We start from the raw sequence: 18,541 nt of genomic DNA on the forward strand, positions 1-18,541 counted from the left end.
CAGTCTGGAAACGCGCAACCGCTACGGTCGCAGGTTCGAATCCTGCCTCGGGCATGGATGTGTGTGATGTCCTTACGTTAGTTAGGTTTAAGTAGTTCTAGGTTCTAGGGGACTGATGACCTGAGAAGTTAAGTCCCATAGTGCTCAGAGCCATTTGAACCATTTTTGTTATTTCATACACAACAAAATTGTGCAAGAAATAAAAGCAAACACCAGACAAGTAGAATGAACATTATGGTGACAATAAGTAACAGCAACAACAAAAGATAAAAAATCATGAATAGAGTGTAGATACTATACTGCCAAGTTGCATTAATGTGACGGCCCGTCAAAATCAAGAACATTCTCCGTTTACAGTGCGCACCGCTGCGAGACGTAGAGGAACAGAGTCATTATGGTTCTGGAAGGTATAGATATGGTTGTGGAGCCATGCCGACTGCAGTTGAGGATCCATGGCACGAACAGCTCAATCGAGACGGTCCCACGGATTCTCGATTGGGTTTAAATACGGAGAGTTTGGTGGCCATGGGAGTACAGTAAAATCATCCTGGTGCACTTCATCTACATCTACATCCACACTCCGCAAGCCACATGACGGTGTGTGGCGGAGGGTACCTTGAGTACCTCTATCGGTTCTCCCTTCTACTTCATTCTCGTATTGTTTGTGGAAAGAAGGATTGTCGGTATTCCTCTGTGTCAGCTCTAATCTCTCTGATTTTATCCTCATGGTGTCTTCGCGAGATATACGTAGGAAGGAGCAATATACTGCTTGACTCCTCGGTGAAGGTATGTTCTCGAAACTTCACCAAAAGCCCGTACCGAGCTACTGAGCGTCTCTCCTGCACAGTCTTCCACTGGAGTTTATCAATCATCTCCGAAACGCTTTTGCGATTACTAAATGATCCTGTAACCAAGCGCGCTGCTCTCCGTTGGAACCTCTCTATCTCTTCTATCAACGCTATCTGGTACGGATCCCACACTGCTGAGCAGTATTCAGTCAGTGGGCGAACAAGCGTACTGTAACCAACTTCCTTTGTGCATACACTTTCACTACCAGCTGTGGACACGTTGCATTGTCCTGCTGGATGCTCAACAATGGCGGAGCGGTTCTAGGCGACTCAGTCCGGAACCGCGCTGCTGCTAAGGTCGCAGGTTCGAATCCTGCCTCGGGCATGGATGTATGTGATGTCCTTAGGTTAGTTAAGTTTAAGTAGTTCTAAGTTCTAGGGGACTGATGACCCCAGATGTCAAGTCCCATAGTGCTCAGAGCCATTTGAAGCCATTAGTTACGTGATCTACCGATCTAATCTTCAGCATTCTTCTGTAGAACCACACTTCGAAAGCGTCGATTCCCTTCTTGTCTCAACTATTTATCGTCCACGTTTCACTTCCATACATGGCTACACGCCATACAAATACTTTCAGAAACGACTTCCTGACACTTTAATCTATACTCTATATCTTCTTCAGAAACAATTCCTTCCCATTGCCAGTCTACATTTTATATCCTCTTAACTTCAACCATCATTAGTTATTTTGCTTCCCAAATGACAAAGCTTATCTACTACTTTAAGTGTCTCATTTCCTAACCTGTTTCCCTAAGCATCACCTAATTTAATTCAACTACATTCTATTATCCTCGTTTTGCTTTTGTTGATGTTCATCTTATATCCTCCTTTCAGGACGCTCTCCATTCCATTCCGTTCAACTGCTCTTCCAGGTCCTTTGCAGTCTCTGACAGAATTACAGTGGCATCAGCAAAGCTCAAAGATGTTATTTATTCTTCATGGATTTTAATTCATAGTCCAAACTTTTCTTTTGCTTCCTTTACTGCTTGCTCAATACACAGATTGAATAACATCGGGGATAGGCTACAACCCTGTCTCACTCCCTTCTCAACCACCGCTTGCTTTTAATGCCGCTCGACTCTTATAACTGCCATCTGGTTGCTGTACAAATTGTAAATAGCCTTTCGCTCACTGTATTTTACCCCTGCCACCTTCAGTATTTGAAAGAGAGTACTCCAGTCAACATCCTTTAGACTCTGAGTCTACAAATGCTAGAAACGTAGGTTTGCCTTTACTTAATATATCTTCTAAGATACGTCGTAGGGTCAGTACTTCCTTGGGTGTTCCAAAATTTCTACCGAATCCAAACTGGTCTTGCCCGAGATCGGCTTCTACCAGTTTTTCCACTCCTCTGTAAAGAATTCGTGTTAGGTAGTAATTACGATTCCATACCAGCTCAAAAGGAAAATAAACCTACTTAATTGTCCATGAAGCAAAACAATAGTTTCAAGGAGTGAAAATTGATGTTAGTTGTATGGCAACTGGAAATGTTAATTACCAAGCATATTCGTAAGTGATAGTGTATTATAAACAACCGTTTACTATTAAACATGTAAGTAGGTATTTTCTATGAAAGAGAACATTTTACTCACGTTAATATTATGCTACTAGTGCGATATGAACAGGAGATATTTGTTAAAACTGAGGAAACAGCAGTTTGTTTTCACTAATTAAGGAAGCTGTGCTTAGGTGGTGGAAGAACAATAGCACTACTGAGTATATTGATATTTTATTCTTAATGGAGTGTTCTAATTAAGTTTATAAGAGTAACTTGTTGTTTGTTGAAGTACGCCACCTGACAAAAAAAAATTATGTACCCAGAAAGGGAGGAAATACAATATCAGACATCAAATGTTAACAGGGTATGTGATATTTCGGTGATTACAAAATCGAGTCAGTTTACAAAGAACTTATCTGAGTGACTTTGCAACCCATCTGGCCTGGATGCACGCACTGATTTGGTTGGGAAAACTGCCCCACAACTGTTGTGTCCATTGATACTGGATACTGTCACCGGACAGAGGTCAGCCGCGCGGGATAGCCGCGCGGTCTCACGCCTCTTGTCACGGTCTGCGCGGCTCTCCCCGTCGAAGGTTCGAGTTCTCCCTCGGGCATGGGTGTGTGTGTTGTCGACAGCGTAAGTTAGTGTAAGTTAGATTAAGTAGTGTGTAAGCTTAGGGACCGATGACCTAAGCAGTTTGGTCCCATAAGATCTTCCACAAATTTACAGAGGTTAAGTACAAACTGGTCCCACACATGTTCTGTGTGGAACGCATCAGGAGACCTCGCTGGCCACGAGATAAACACGTGCCATGTGTGGGACAGTACTGTCCTGCTGAAAAATGGCGCCACTGTCTCGTGAGAAGTAAGAGGTGAGGGAGCAGAATGCTTGTGACCTACCGTTATGCGATCAGAGTTCCCTCAGTCAGTAGCAGCCGTGATAAAAAGTGTTACCCGATGACTCCTCACACCATGACGCCAGCAGTGATACCGCTGTCTCTCTCCAAAACGTCGAAAGAAGGGGACCTCTCCCCAGGTGGTTGCCATAATGTCCGACGTTGGTCATCCGGGGAAGTACAGAACTAGGTTTCTCCGCTGAACACAATCCATTGCATTCATCAGCAGTCCATCTTCAAGGTCATGGCGCCACTACGCGATACGATAAACCGCAATCGCGGTAGGCTACAATCCGACCTTTATCAAAGTCGGAAACGCGATGGTTAGCATTTCTCCTCCTTACACGAGACATCACAACAACGTTTCACCAGGCAACGCCGCTCAACTGCTGTTTGTGTATGAGAAATCGGTTGGAAACTTTCCTCAGGTCACCATGTTGTAGGTGTCGCCACCGGCGCCAACCTTGTGTGAAATCGCTGAAAAGCTAATCATTTGCATGTCACAGCATCTTCTTCCTGTCGGTTAAATTTCACGTCTGTAGCACGTCATCTTCGCGGTGTAGCAATTTTAATGACTGCATGCGTGACTGCTAGGTGACAGGCTCTTTCTCCACAAGAAGTATCTGGTCCAGCGTTGTGTTACATCCGCACGTTGCCGCAGTTTCGCCACGCAGCGTACGAAACCGTGGCCCCTGCGTTACGGCACCTCCTCTGAAATAGCAGGCGCTTACATCACGGGCCGACCTGCCGTTTGCCGCCAAGGCCCATATAAACAACTGCTGTGTGGTCGGCGGCCAGTGGGTGGAGGTGTGGGGCAGGGGGGCCACGCATCCTCCCGACACGCACGTGCAGACTGGCGCCACGTACGCACGGTGCGTGCCGCTGGCGCCACCGGAATGCGTACACTCAGCCAGGCCTGCGAACAAAACACTGTCGCTGCTTCCGCAGCCGCTCCTCTCGTGTTGCGGGACGGGCGCGTCCTTGGGATGCTTTCGCGGCGGGCGCAAAAGGTTCAGCCGCAGCGCTCTCGCTCGACGGGCTGCTACCGTGATGTTTACACTGCGTAACTCGTGACCTTTTCCACATGCTGCGTGATTAAGCATAAGAGGAGCTACCCAAAATTTCCGAGAAATAGCTCCGTAAAAATCAAAAAACTTACTTAATATTTTAATTACCATCTGTTCCTTCAAAGTGGTACCCTCGCACTCACATACAACGCTTCCAACAATTTTATCATTGTTGAAGCAGTGCTGTGGAGGTGCGTTTACATGGGCCGTATTTTACGGCAATATTTGGCCGCCGTAGCGTTGCCGCCAATATTGCATCGATGTCGCACCAACACACGGCGGTAAAGCCGGGTAATATTGCTGATTACTTATTTGCATTTTCTCCTACCAGTCACTTTTATTTATTTTACGTGTAATTTAACATTGCGCAACGAGTTTCGAGCATGAAGGTGCGTTTACATGGGCCGTATTTTACGGCAATATTGGCCGCTGTAGCGTTGACGTCAACATTGCATTGATGTCGTTCCAACACACGATGGTATGGCCGGGTAATATTGCTGATTACTTATTTGCATTTTCTGCTACCAGTCACTTTTATTTGTTTTATGTTTAATTTAACATAACGCAACGCAACGCGTTTCTCGAAAAGAACATCGCCTTCTCTCCAGGGGTTCCCATCTGAGTTCCCGAAGTATCTCCGTAACACTTACGTATTGTTCAAACCTCCTGTTAACCAGCAGCACGCCTCTGAACTGCTTCGATGCCTTCCTTCAATCCAACCTGGTACAAATCCCAAACACTCAGGCAGTACTCAAGAATAGGTCTCACCAGCGTCCTATATGCGGTCTCCTTAACAGGTAAACCACTTTCCTAAAATTCTCCCAATAAACCGAAGTAGACCATTCGCGTTCCCTACCACAGTTCTCACATGCTCATTCCATCTTAAATCACTTTATGCCCAGATATTTAAGCAACTTGACTGTGTCAACCAGGACACTAGTAATACTGTATCCGAACATTACAGGTCTGATCTCCCTGCTCATCTGCCTTAACTTACATTTTTCCACATTTAGGGTAACTAGGGTATGGTCAGCAAATGGGGACATCCTCTGACTCAGAGACTCTGAAAAAGCACAGATTGTTACGGCCTGGTGTCTGGGAACGGACATCTTGCCAACGCGCTAAGATGGTCGCCTGTCCGTGTGCTACTCTAGTTATCATCTGTGGAAAGTGGTTCAGTGACTGAGGAAACCACAAGTAAGCAAGGTGTTGCACATTCTCGCTTCATTACAAAACGTGGAGATCGGTGGCTTACCCGGGTCATAAAGCAGGACAGATGACTATCTGTGACAGATCTAACTGCAGAACACCATGATGGTGCAAGCACAAGTATTTCGAACATACCGTTCAGCGCACGTTGCTGAACAACGCGACACCTGACCCCTAGGTCTTCCCATGTTCAGACAACGACATCCTCAGTTACGATATTAGTGGTCACGGGTTCATTGATATTGTACAGTGAATCAGTGGAAACCTGTCGCCAGGTCGGATGAATCACATTGGTTATTAAATAAGGTCTATTGTCGTGCCCGGATCCGTCGTCATCCAGAAGATCGGCTAGTCGAAACACGCACTGCGCCACGGGCGAGTACCTTGAGAACAGTACTGTCTTTCTGTGGAACCTGTGGTAGTAATCGAAGGTACAATGACAGCTACGATGTAGTAAACATCATTGCAGACCACCTGCGTATCTTCATGCTTGATGTCTTCATAGACGGCGAGGGCATCCTCCAGCACGGTAACTGTGCGTATCACAAGACCGGAGTCGTTGTTTGAAGAACATAATCTTGAACAAACCTTAATCCCTTGGCCACCAAATTCGCCTGATCTGAATATGATGAAACACATGTGGAACGTTGTCGAACCCGAGTTCAGTGCGGGCCGGGGTGGCCGAGCGGTTCTAGGCGCTTCAGTCTGGAACCGCGTGACCGCTACGGTCGCAGGTTCGAATCGTGCCTCGAGCATGGGTGTGTGTGATGTCCTTAGGTTAGTTAGGTTTAAGTAGTTCTACGTTTTAGGGGACTGGTGACCTCAGATGTTAATTCCCGTAGTGCTCAGAGCCATTTGAACCCAGTTCAGTGCCCACAAATCAGGGGCCAGTAATTTACGGGAATTACGGGACCTGTGCCTAGTCATTTGTTGCCGGATACCACCGGAAAACAAAATCGTTGCAGTATTACGTACCGAAGGTGGGCCAACAGCCATTGCTACAATTATCCCACGTGTTGCTGCGTTTTTCGTAACTTTTAGGCTATAGGCCCCCAAGTTAATCATTCGGAAAATGCTACTTAACTCGGACGTTCGTTATCACTGTGATGCCTATAGCTTACGCCTCATACAGTAAAAATTTTTAGATGGCACCCAGTCTTCGTTCAGAAAGTTAAGTTTTTAATGAACAGTAGTGAATGGATACACCCGGAGTAGATACATTGTCCGGTCATGTTAATGTGCCACCTGTTAAAAGCTTGAGTAACCACCTTTGCAGCATGGACCCCTGTGAGGCGGTGAGGCGTGCAGGAAGGGAGTCAATGACGTTCTGGAATGTACCGACAGGGGTGTACTCACAACCACCCCTACTCCAGTGCCGTGGCCAACTGCTAAGATTCTCGCTTGAGGATCCATGGCACGAAAAACGCGATCGAAATGGTGCCACAGGTTATGGATTGGGTTTACATCTGGGGGGTTCGACGCCCTTGGCTCTGAGCACTGGGGGACTTAACATCTATGGTCAGCAGTCCCCTAGAACTTAGAACTACTTAAACCTAACAAACCTAAGGACATCACACAACACCCAGTCATCACGAGGCAGAGAAAATCCCTGACCCCGCCGGTAATTCGACGCCCTTAGCAGTACGACAAACGCATCCTGGTGTTCCTCGGATCATGCACATGCACTGTGAGCTGTATGACAAGTTGCATTGTCCTACTGGTAGATACCATCGTTCCGAGGAAGAACAAAATGCACCCAGGGGTGTACATGGTCCCCAAGTGCAGATGCATGCTTGTGTTGATCCGTTGTGCCTTTCAAAATATCGAGATCACCCGAGGGGGGGGGGGGGGGGGGTCCAGAGAGTATTGTAGGTTGTTTGCTTTCAGTTCGAAGGCGGATAAAATGTCATTCATGTAACAAGACCACCTCTCACCATTCAGTGGACGTCCAGTTGCGGTATCGGCGTGAAAATTCCTGTCTTCGTCGCCGATGAACAACAGTCGGAATGGCTGTATTCACCAGGGGCCTGCGCAGCAATGTTCGCTAAACAGTCGTTGGATACGCTATTGGTAGCCCCTAGGGCGGTCAGATGCTCAATAGTAGCACGTCTATTCGTCCGTACATATCTCCGCAGCTGTCCTTCACTGCCGTCACCTACAGTCCTTGGCACAGAACAGTTGCCTCGGCGTCGGATGTGGATAGCACCATTTTAAAACTTGTTTCGAAAATAATTGCGCCCTTGACTCGAAAGCCAATGATCATGCCGTTTTGAACATATAAATCGCTCCATTTCCCCCTTACGACAACGACTGCCCTATTTTCCGCCCCTCCCCCTGCCCCCCTCCCCCCGCGATGTGCCTTATATAACCTCCACTGTTGTTGCTACCACCTGCGGTCTGTAAGCGGTTATTGCTCGTTGGCGTCGAACATAGACAGTGGTGACATTAATGGTAGATGACCCTATATATGATGCCTACACGGCGCAATATGGTCCCGAATTGAGCAGCAGTTGCCCGTCTACAAGCACATCCATTACTTAAAAGACTGGGCCAGTTCTTCCGTGTGGGACATAGTCTATTACCGAATAGGGTTAAGTCGGATCGCGACTGCGACGCATTGCTAGCGTCGTCATTCTGCGAGCTGGTGTCTGTGACGTCCTCGAGTGACACGACAGTGAAATGGCAGCCAGTGAAACCTGCAAGTGAATGGTGACCGCAACGTGCGAAGTGGCGCTATTCAACCTGTCGCTAATGCGGAGAGCGAGCCCGTTCGCTACTGTACCTTTCTTTCCAAAGCCCTGTGTAAATCGACTTATTTTCAAACTTCCCTGCAGGTTAAATCTGCAAGCCTTTGTTTCAGTTTACTTCAGAAATCAATTAGTTACAAAAATAGTAAAATTCATTACCTGTCCTATATTTTCTCGTAGCACCAAGAAAATTACAGTATTCGACAGACATCTTTTTTTCCTCCTGAGCATCAAATACATACGAGGTGTAAATGTTTACAACGTACCGCATTAGTGTAAGGCAAATCGAGACGGGCAGTTGGATACAGGACACTTGTGGTCTATCAAGCCGCCAAATCACCTCATTTTTTCATATTTTTTGTGTTAGTAGAAAACAAAATGTTTGTTGACTCTTGTAGGATTATCCGCTCTCGGAAACAAACCACGATGCAGAACGCCTCTCTTGCAGTGTCCGTCACTGGAATTGACGGAGCATCTCTGTAACGCTTTCGTGGTTACTTTTTTTTTGGGTCATCACTCTTCTGACTGGTTTGATGCGGCCCGCCACGATTTCCTCTCCTATGCCAACCTCTTCATCTCACAATAGCACTTACAAACAACGTCCTCAATTATTTTATGTATGTATTCCAATCTCTGTCTTCCTCTACAGTTTTTGATCTCCGCAGTTCTCTTTAATACCATGGAACTCATTTCCTGATGTCTTAACAGATGTCCTTGCATCCTGTCCTTTCTCCTTGTCAGTGTTTTCCACGCATTTCTTTCTTCTCCGATTCAGCACAGAACCTCCGCATTTCTTACCTTATCAGTCCACCTAATTTCAACATTCGTCTGAAATAGTTAGATTTTCTTCTGGTTTCTTCTCAGTCCATGTTTCACTATCATACGATGCTCTGCTCCAGACATACACTCTCAGAAATTTCTTCCTCAAATTAAGGCCTGTGTTTGATACTAGTACTCAGCAGTGCCCTGTTTGCCAGTGATAGTCTGCTTTTGATGTCCTCCATGCTCCGTGCGTCATTGCTTATTTTGCTGCCTTAATTTCATCTATTTCGTGACCATCAATCCTGATGTCAAGTTTCTCGCTGTTCTCATTTCTGCTACTTCTCATTACTTTCGTCTTTCTTCGATCCATATTTTGTACTCATTAGCCTGTTCAGCCCATTTAGCAGATCATGTAAGTCTTTTTCAGTGTCACTCAGGATAGTAATGTCATTAGCGAAACGCATCATTGATATCCTTTCACCTTGAATTTTAATTCCACTCTTGAGCCTTTCTTTTATTTCCATCATTGCTTCTTCGATGAACAAATTGAACAGTAGGGCGAAAAGACTACATACCTGTCTTACGTCCTTTTTTATGTGAGCACTTCGTTCTTGGTCGTCCACTTTTATTATTCCCTCGTGTCTCTTGTACATACTATTATCCGTCTCTCCCTACATTTTACCCTATTTTTCTCAGAATTTCGAATATCATGCACCTTCTTACATTGTCGAACGCTTTTTCCAAGTCGACAAACCCTAGGGTGTCTTGATTTTTCTTCCGTTATTAATCGTGACGTCGCAATTGCCTTTACCTTTCCTACAGCCAAGTTGATCGTCATCTAGGACACCTCAATTTTGTTTTCTATTCTTCTGTATATTATTCTTGTTAGCAACTTCTATGCATGAGCTGTCATGCTGATTGTGCGATAATTCTCTCACCTGCCACCTCTTGCAATTTCCGGAACTGTGTGGGTTACATTTTTCCGAGAGTCAGATAGAATGTCACCAGACTTACACATTCTACACACCAACGTGAATAAAGGTTTTGTTGCCACTTCCCTCAATGATCTTACAAATTCTGATGGAATGTTATCGATCCGTTCTGCCTTACTTTATCTTTCTAGATTCTGAATCAGTCCTTTCGATAATCTTTATTTTTTTTTAGGTTCCTTCACATTTTTCATGCAGGCATTCCGCCTTTAAATAAGAACTACATCCAAAATATACACCGATTTCGGTTGACACAGAACACAGAAGGAGTATTCGAAGCGGGCAGCATCAGATCAGTCAGACTGTCGCTTTTAACTGTTATAAGACTATTTGAAATATTTATCAGTAAAGCAGAAGGTTTCTGCCGCCATTTCAGGTATTCTTATAACAGCATAAAATGAGTGTTTCAACACGTTATAAACAAGAGAAGAAAGACGACAGCATAAAGAAAAGCTTAACAAGCTGTAGCTGGCGTGGTAGATACAAAACTACTAACATACGTGACTGATATTATGCGAGAAAGAAAATATCTAAAAGCCCACTAACGACAGTTCACCGAAAGTGCTGACACGTGTGCGAGTAAAACGAAACTAATCAAACGGTGTCTTGCACAAGGCGAAATTTTATCTCAGTTTTTAAAGTTTTCATTTTTATCAACATCGTTTTTTAAACAAAGGGAAGTAACCTATGAGATGCGTTTCACAGCGGTTTGTACAGTGTGGCTGCAAATGTAGAAAATTACAACTATTGATTATCAGACATCATGTATACACGTTAATGGCTGCAGATTGGTCATTCTGTCTCAAAGTTGTTTAACCTATCTCGATGGAATTCTAAATTCAAGTTCCTTTCATCCTCTCTTTACACACAAAATTTATCACTACGCACTGTTCCTGCATATTATTGCCAAGAACTATCGCTTTCAACGAAAGAAACACTGAAGCTTGTTCTCCATTAAAACGTCTAGAAATAGAGGAGGTGACCTCCGCTGACAGGCAACAAGAGAACGAGGCAAGGAGGCAGTAATTAATGGCACTTATAGTAAGAAGCTCGCGACGTGAGCAGCCTATACGAACAGTTCGGTGCAATCACGGCAGTTAACAGCAATAAACCATCTAACGCTTCTTACGCTCTCTGTACCTCGTGTTCTTTAAAAAAAATTAATTCCTTCTCAGTAAACAGCTGCAAGAAAAGAGTTGAATTCAGACTCGTAAAGGTAAGATCGAGCTGAAGTACAGAGAAGAAAATTCTTCCATAGTATATTGAAAGCCATGAAAGTATTAAGCAAGAATCGCAGTAGTTTCTATTTATCTTTGAAACAAACAGATATATCTGAAATATATGTGTTGGTTCATGGCATACGTTGAAAGCGAAGGAAAAAGAGTTTGAAGTGTAACATCCTGTCTGTGCCACAACTATAGGCACTGCAAGCCTTGACCATTCGGAAATGCTAGATGTGGCCATCTTGAGATATACGAAGGTTGGAACTTTAATAGTGGCAGCTATTTATTAACAGCTCTTATAAAATAGATACGTGTTTCGAAGTTTTACTGACCTTCAGAGCAGTCACCAGCATTGTGTACAACCCGTTGCCAGCGATATAGGATGCTCTTAGCATTGCCAATTGTGTTGACAGTTCGAGAGGCGCGGTCTATTGCCCGGCGAATTTGTAGCAGTTCTGAAACGAATGCCGTGAAGGGTTTCCTTCAGTTTAGAAATCGAGTTGAACTCACGAGGGCTTAAGTCAGGGGAGGGCAGCAGATGGTATTGCAACCTCTTCAGTCAAACAAATCAGTAACAGCTTGCGCTGTACGTGCTTGAGCATTGTCCTGCAAAATGATGATCAGGTCCTGCAGAAAGTGTCATCACTTCTGTCTCTATGCTGTTCATTTTTTGAACACAACCTGCTACCAGCTTAGGGACAGAAGTGATGACACTTTCTGCGTGACCTGGACATTATTTTGCAGGACAATGCTCAAGCACGTACACTGCAAGCTGTTACTGATTTGTTTGACTGATGGAGCTGCTAAGTGCTATACCACCTACTACAGTCCCCTGACTTAAACTCTCGTGAGTTCAACTCGATTTATAAACTGAAAGAAACGCTTCACGGCATTCGCTTCAGAACTGCTACAAATTTGTTGGGCAATAGACCGCGCCTCTCGAACTGTCAACACAACTGGCACTGCTAAGAGCATCCTACATCGCTGCCAACGGGTTGTACACAATGCTGGTGACGACTCTGAAGGACAGTAAAACTTTGAAACACGTATCTATTTTGTACGAGCTGTAAATAAAAAGTTGCCACTATTAAAGTTCCAACCCTCGAATATCCCGCCATTTGCATCAACCCCTTTGAAAAAGTGGCTTTGAAAAAGCCATGCACTGAAAATTAACCTTTTTTTAATTGGCATCCCATCTGGAGGGGGATAGTTATTTGAGCGGTGGAATCTTTCGGAACTGACTGAATCATTCACGTCTCACTGTTTTAGGCGTCCGTCAAGTTGTGATGAAGACATTTGTAGGCTAATAGTGATAGCTGGCTAACTTATTCCGTCCGAACTGATGATGGTTTGCATAAATTATTAATTTAGGACATGAGTTAATCTTCTCGTAGTCAGCCAATAGGCCTGACACAAAAAAACTGGGAAGAGACATTTAACTTAGCCAGGTTGTTAATGATGACGTTTACAATGTATTTGCAAATTTCCCGGTTCCTCCAATGCCTCGCACACAGACGCCGATTTGGTGCCGGCATTTATCACAGATTTTGTTCTGTTCTTAAGTACCTCATATGTACAGAGGTTGAATAAAAATATGGAAACATAGAGCAAAATGGATAGTTGAACATAAATCCAAATGCTTGCCCGCTCTGAAGGTTGTGCTGTTGTATTTGACTAAGAATGATACACGTGTTAAGTTCGTTACACGTTGCAAGTGTCATACATGGTCACAACAGTGTTCTGTGTAATGTTCAGTGCATTATGTCGGATGTAAGTAGAATCGTACGTGAGAGACTGTTAGTGCTGTTGTGGTGTACACTGCCTAACAAAGGTGGCCGAAGCGTTTGGTGTTTCAAGAGGCACTGTTTCAAAGATTTATATCCCACACGGGAAAGTGGAAATACATAAGCCACCAACTCAGAGTACGAACGACAGTGTGTTTTGAGACGGTTGTGACGAAAAATAAAACCACTGTCAGTGCCAAAACAGCACGAAGGGGACAATAAGCAGGAAACTGCAGTGCGATCTGGGTTCTTCAAGTGATGAGTAACAGGAAAACGTGATGTCGAAGCCGTAACACATGGACCATGGAGCAACGAAACAGTATCATTTGGTCGGATGAGTCTTGTTTCACACTGTTTCCAACTTCTGGCCGAGTTTACATTCCAAGAGTGAAATATGTCGGGGGTTCGGTTATGATTTGGGCTGCCATATTCTATGGGCCCCCACGGTTACTCTGCAAGATCGCATTACTGCCGATCGCATTATTGCGAACGATTATGTCACCGTTCTGGCTGATCAAGTCCGTCCCTTGGTACAATGTTACTTCTCCCGTGGTGATGCTGTATTCCAATATGACAATGGGCCTGGTTACATAGCCCGCATTGTCCAAAACTTTTTTTGTGAGCACGAGGATGAATTGTCGCATCTTCCCGGGCCGCCACACACTGATTTGGAGACAAGGTTCAAATGGTTCAAATGGCTCTGAGCACTATGGAACGTAACATCTGAGGTCATCAGTCCCCTAGACTTAGAACTACATAAACCTAACTAACCTAACATCACACACATTTATGCCCGAGGCAGGATTCGAACCTGCGACCGTAGCAGCAGCGCGATTCCGGACTGGAGACAAGGGTACGTGAACTCCATCCACCATCATCATCGTTATCTGAACTCACCACTATTTTGCAGTAAGAATGGTATAAGATTCCCTTCAAACCATATAGTGTGTTTATCCATTCCGAGACGACTGGAAGCTGTTTTGAATGCCAATAATTTTCCTACACCGTTGTTTCTTTGATCAAGAAACTGTGTCATCATCGTTCGTACTTTCTCCAGAAATCGTAAAGACGAAGTTACGTCTCTCTTATTTTACGTTTGTGAGCCACTGATCGCTCACGCGAGCCCTTCAGTGCCCAAACTAACAGCGAATGCGTTAGGCTTTTTTCCAAAGAAAGTAACCTCAAACAGATATGTTTTGTAATCTATATTGACTAAATCATTTTAATAATCAATCTTCAAGAGGCATAAACTCACGATCTTCCTTATGACACTTTTCAACAATCTTATTTTTCTTATTCAGGATCGTCAAAGTGTTCATAGCGGAATCCCTAAACCTTTCGGTACGTCCATTTTTTTCACTCCAGATTCCACAGGCTTAGTAACTTGCTTCTTTTCTGCTAAAATCGCGCACTTGTCTGATGGCACTTTTACAAGTCGTTTACAGTAAAGACTGTGGTAAGTTATGCATTGCTTAGAAAACAAAGCAGTGCCACGAAGATGATAAAACAATTATTGAGATGGTTTTAGCAACTGCTTATAAATATTAATAACATACGAGGGTTGAATGAAAAGTAATGCCTCCGCCTTCGTTGATTGGGTTGGATGGGAATATTTTAATAAATCAAACCCAGAAATAATCCTTCACTTTTCCACATAATCACCAGCCAATTGGATACATTTCTGCCAACGATGAACAAGTTTTCTGAAGCCGTCACGGAAGAAGTCGACACTCTGTTTCCGCAACCACAGTCTCACAGTTCTCTCAACGTCTTCATCAGAAGCACAACGATGTCCCCGCAGATTGTCTTTCATTATCGGAACAGATGGAAGTTAGAGACGGTGCTAAATCTAGACTGTATGGAGGATGCCGTACGGTGGTGAGATTTAGTCTCTGAAGTTCTGATGTGGTGGCACGTGAAATGTGTGGTTTGGCAGTGTCATGGTGCAGGAAAATAATTCCATTTTTCTTTCGGACCCTTGTTAGGCGTCGTTTCAGAGTTGGGAGCGTTGTGATGTAACGCTCTGAATTTATTGTTGTTCCACAATCAAGGATAACACCATCTGTGTTCCAGAACACTGTAGCCATGATTTTTCACGCTGAGGGCTGCATCTTTTCTGGGGCGAGTTCAAATGGTTCAAATGGCTCTGAGCACTATGGCACTCAACATCTGAGGTCATCAGTCCCCTGGAACGAAGAACTACTTAAACCTAACTATCCTAAGGACATCACACACATCCGTGCCCTCGGCAGGATTCGAACCTGCGACAGTAGCGGTCGCGCGATTCCAGACTGAAGGGCCTTTGAACAGCTCGGCCACAGCGGCCGCCTCTGGGGCGAGTCTTTGTGCCGATATTCCATAGACTGATATTTCACCTCCGGATCATAATGATGTGTACCCACGTTTCGTCTTCTGTCACAATCGAGAGGAGAAAGGCATCACTTCATTCTCGTAACGCGAGAGGAGTTCTTGGCAAATTTCAAGTCTGTGCGCTTTCAAAAAAAATGGCTCAGGTCATCAGTCGCCTAGAACTTAGAACTAATTAAACCTCACTAACCTAAGGACATCACACACATCCATGCCCGAGGCAGGATTCGAACCTGCGATCGTAGCGGTCACAGACTGAAGCGCCTAGACCCGCACGGCCACACCTCTGTGAGCTTTCATTTCAGGAGTCAGCATCCGGGATACCCATACTGCACAGATCTTCCAATAGCAGTAATGTGACCCACACGTTCTTGTGAAATGCCGTCTGTGCTTGCTATTACTCTCTGAGCGATACGACGATCGTCCTGAATCAATTTGTCAACTCCGTGTTTGCTGTCACAAGACGTCCAACTCCTTGTTTGTCATGCAGGTGTACCCGCCTTAGTATCTTTAAACTTACTCGCCCAACAACGCACAGTACTCACATCAACACAACTGGAGCTGTAGCGAAGAGGTTACGAAACAAGCCAGTACCTGCCGCATCCCAATGCTGCCAACTGTTGAAGAGTTACAAAGGTGAAAGCATTACTTCTCAGTCAACCCTCGTATATACGATTGATTTCTGCAGACGCCCATGGCCTCCACTACGGAGTACAGATCATAGGTAGGTCACTCAACTGCACTGCGACAAGAGTCAGTCAGAACGCTCGAATGGGCACAGCCTGTAAATATGACCGTAAATCTGCGCCTTATTATTACATACGACCCTGTGTTGTGCTTCTCAGCATCACTCGCCGTGCACATTTGTGTATTTTTAGTTTATGTTACCTTTCATAAGTTGGTATGCTCAAGAAATTTTTTGGACGCACTTTGTATTTCTGCTGCGTTGTCGTCACTTTAGACGGTACAATACGTCACTAGCCCGTTTCTTGTTTCCATTATTATCATTATCGATTTTTTTGTTGTTGCAGGAGTGATAGCTACCAAAGCGCTCCACTAACCTTCTACCAGCCACCATGATCGACCGAAGGTGAGTAGTGAACTTAACCGCGTAATTCGGTATCAATTAATGCTGTCTTCAGCTTAAATTTTTTTCTCTATTACTTTACAGTACATTCTTTTAACTTTACGAATCAGTTAGTGTGTTATATATTTGACTTTTAAGCAGGTGAGCGAGAAAAAGTGTAGACAAGGTTTGAAATTATGTTTAATTTGTAGGAAGTCGCTAAGTGTTCTCCAAATGAAATGCTGAATGACTGTAGCATTGGTAATTTATGCTTCATTTCAGGTAGAAGTTATTTTTTTTTTCAAGTTTCTCAGTGTTTACAGCCGAATCAGGCTTCCTCAGTCTCCGGCTTCTGAGGAACATTGCCTCAACAATAACAACAAATGCGTAATAGATGTACAAGTCTTAGAGACAGAGGAAAAGGGGGCAAAACTCAACCAATTAGAAATTTTAGAAATTAAAAGACAGATGTGTACAATCACACACCTATCATTAAACGAGCAAACCCAGTTCAATTATTCACCTCTTTTAGATGGGATCACAACTCAAGGATAGAAGCAAAACTTTGGACCTCAGTCCATCAGTAGACAAAAAGTTCTTGGACGATGCATAACTTTGGTTTCATCATGTCAATGTAATTGCTGAATTTTGTAATTCCATATGTAATTTTTTTTAATGGTCATTCAAATAATTTTACATTAAGCTATAGATCGATACCTTAAGAAGTTGATGGGAATATCTTTGCCTTATTATAATGCTTATCTGTGCATTACCATCTTTGGGAATAAATAACATAGTTGAAAATGCGTTTATAACCCGAAACATAGGTCGTGCAGTAACATAACAGTAGCCGGCCGAAGTGGCCGTGAGATTGTAGGCGCTACAGTCTGGAGCCGAGCGACCGCTCCGGCCGCAGGTTCGAATCCTGCCTCGGGCATGGATGTGTGTGATGTCCTTAGGTTAGTTAGGTTTAATTTGTTCTAAGTTCTAGGCGACTGATGACCTGAGAAGTTAAGTCGCATAGTGCTCAGAGCCATTTGAACCAACCATAACATAATAGTAAAATTGGTGACAAAAGGCAAAAAACAGTGTTTCTTTAGTTGACGTTTCATTTGTATATCTGCAATAAACTCAGTTTGTAAAAGATTAAGTCGTTGTGAGACGTGACCGTAAATTCCTGCCTACATATTCATTAAACTTATCACTGAGTCCATTTTGGATGCGGCTGGTCCCGGCGGAGGTTCGAGTCTTTCCTCGGGCATGGGTGTGTGTGTTTGTCCTTAAGATAATTTAGGTAAAGTAGTGTGTAAGCTAAGGGACTGATGACCTTAGCAGTTCAAGTCCCATAAGATTTCACACACATTTGAACATTTTCCATTTTGGATTGAAACGTCCCCTTAGAGAAATTAATGAATTACTGTGCTGATGCCTGCCGGCATGGCCGAGCTGTTCTAAGGGCTTCAGTCTGGAACCGCGTGATCCCTACCTATTCTGATCAACACTAAACTGACACACAATATTTTTAGCGCAACGCAATCTGACTTTCAATAATCCCTACAAAAGAATGGCCCTGACTAACAATAACCTATACCTTACACAAATCACTTGTCTGACAAAAATCTTCGTTACTCAAACTATTGCAATACAGCGAGCGCCACTACTGCCAGCTAAATAAAAGATTCAAACTACTGAAGGCACTAACTACTGATAGACATAGTTAGCAAATGAAAGATTTTGATAGAGAACAAATAATGTATTTACCTTAATAGTGTTCAAAAGTCATTATATATATATATATATATATATATATATATATATATATATATATATATATATATCAGTTCACGACATCCAACATCCAGTCTTACAAATTTACTGTCTCTGATGGACACACGTCCAGATCATACGTTCTCAAAACTCCGCCATTTCTCTCTGCACATCCACCAATGCTGGCGGATCACCTCCAACAGCACAGTCAGTGATTTTCATATAGAGCGCTACGTGGCGTTACCAACATAAAAACCTAAACAGCCTACTTACAGCATTACTGCGTCAAGCGTTGGTTAGTCCCTGGGCAGTGACG

At 43.9% G+C, this 18,541-nt stretch overlaps 1 protein-coding gene across 1 annotated transcript in view; it reads left to right on the forward strand.

Annotated features, from left to right (window-relative positions):
• Positions 1 to 18,541, forward strand: part of LOC126277899 (tubulointerstitial nephritis antigen-like) — a 483,079-nt gene that overhangs the window by 322,724 nt on the left and 141,814 nt on the right. The window contains exon 3 of the mRNA XM_049977454.1: positions 16,424 to 16,482. Coding sequence (XP_049833411.1) covers positions 16,469 to 16,482 — 14 coding nt within the window. The 5' untranslated portion in view covers positions 16,424 to 16,468. The remainder of the gene's footprint in view (positions 1 to 16,423; positions 16,483 to 18,541) is intronic.

Source organism: Schistocerca gregaria, chromosome 6 (assembly GCF_023897955.1).
Source record: "Schistocerca gregaria isolate iqSchGreg1 chromosome 6, iqSchGreg1.2, whole genome shotgun sequence".
Taxonomy (NCBI): Eukaryota; Metazoa; Arthropoda; class Insecta; order Orthoptera; family Acrididae; genus Schistocerca; species Schistocerca gregaria.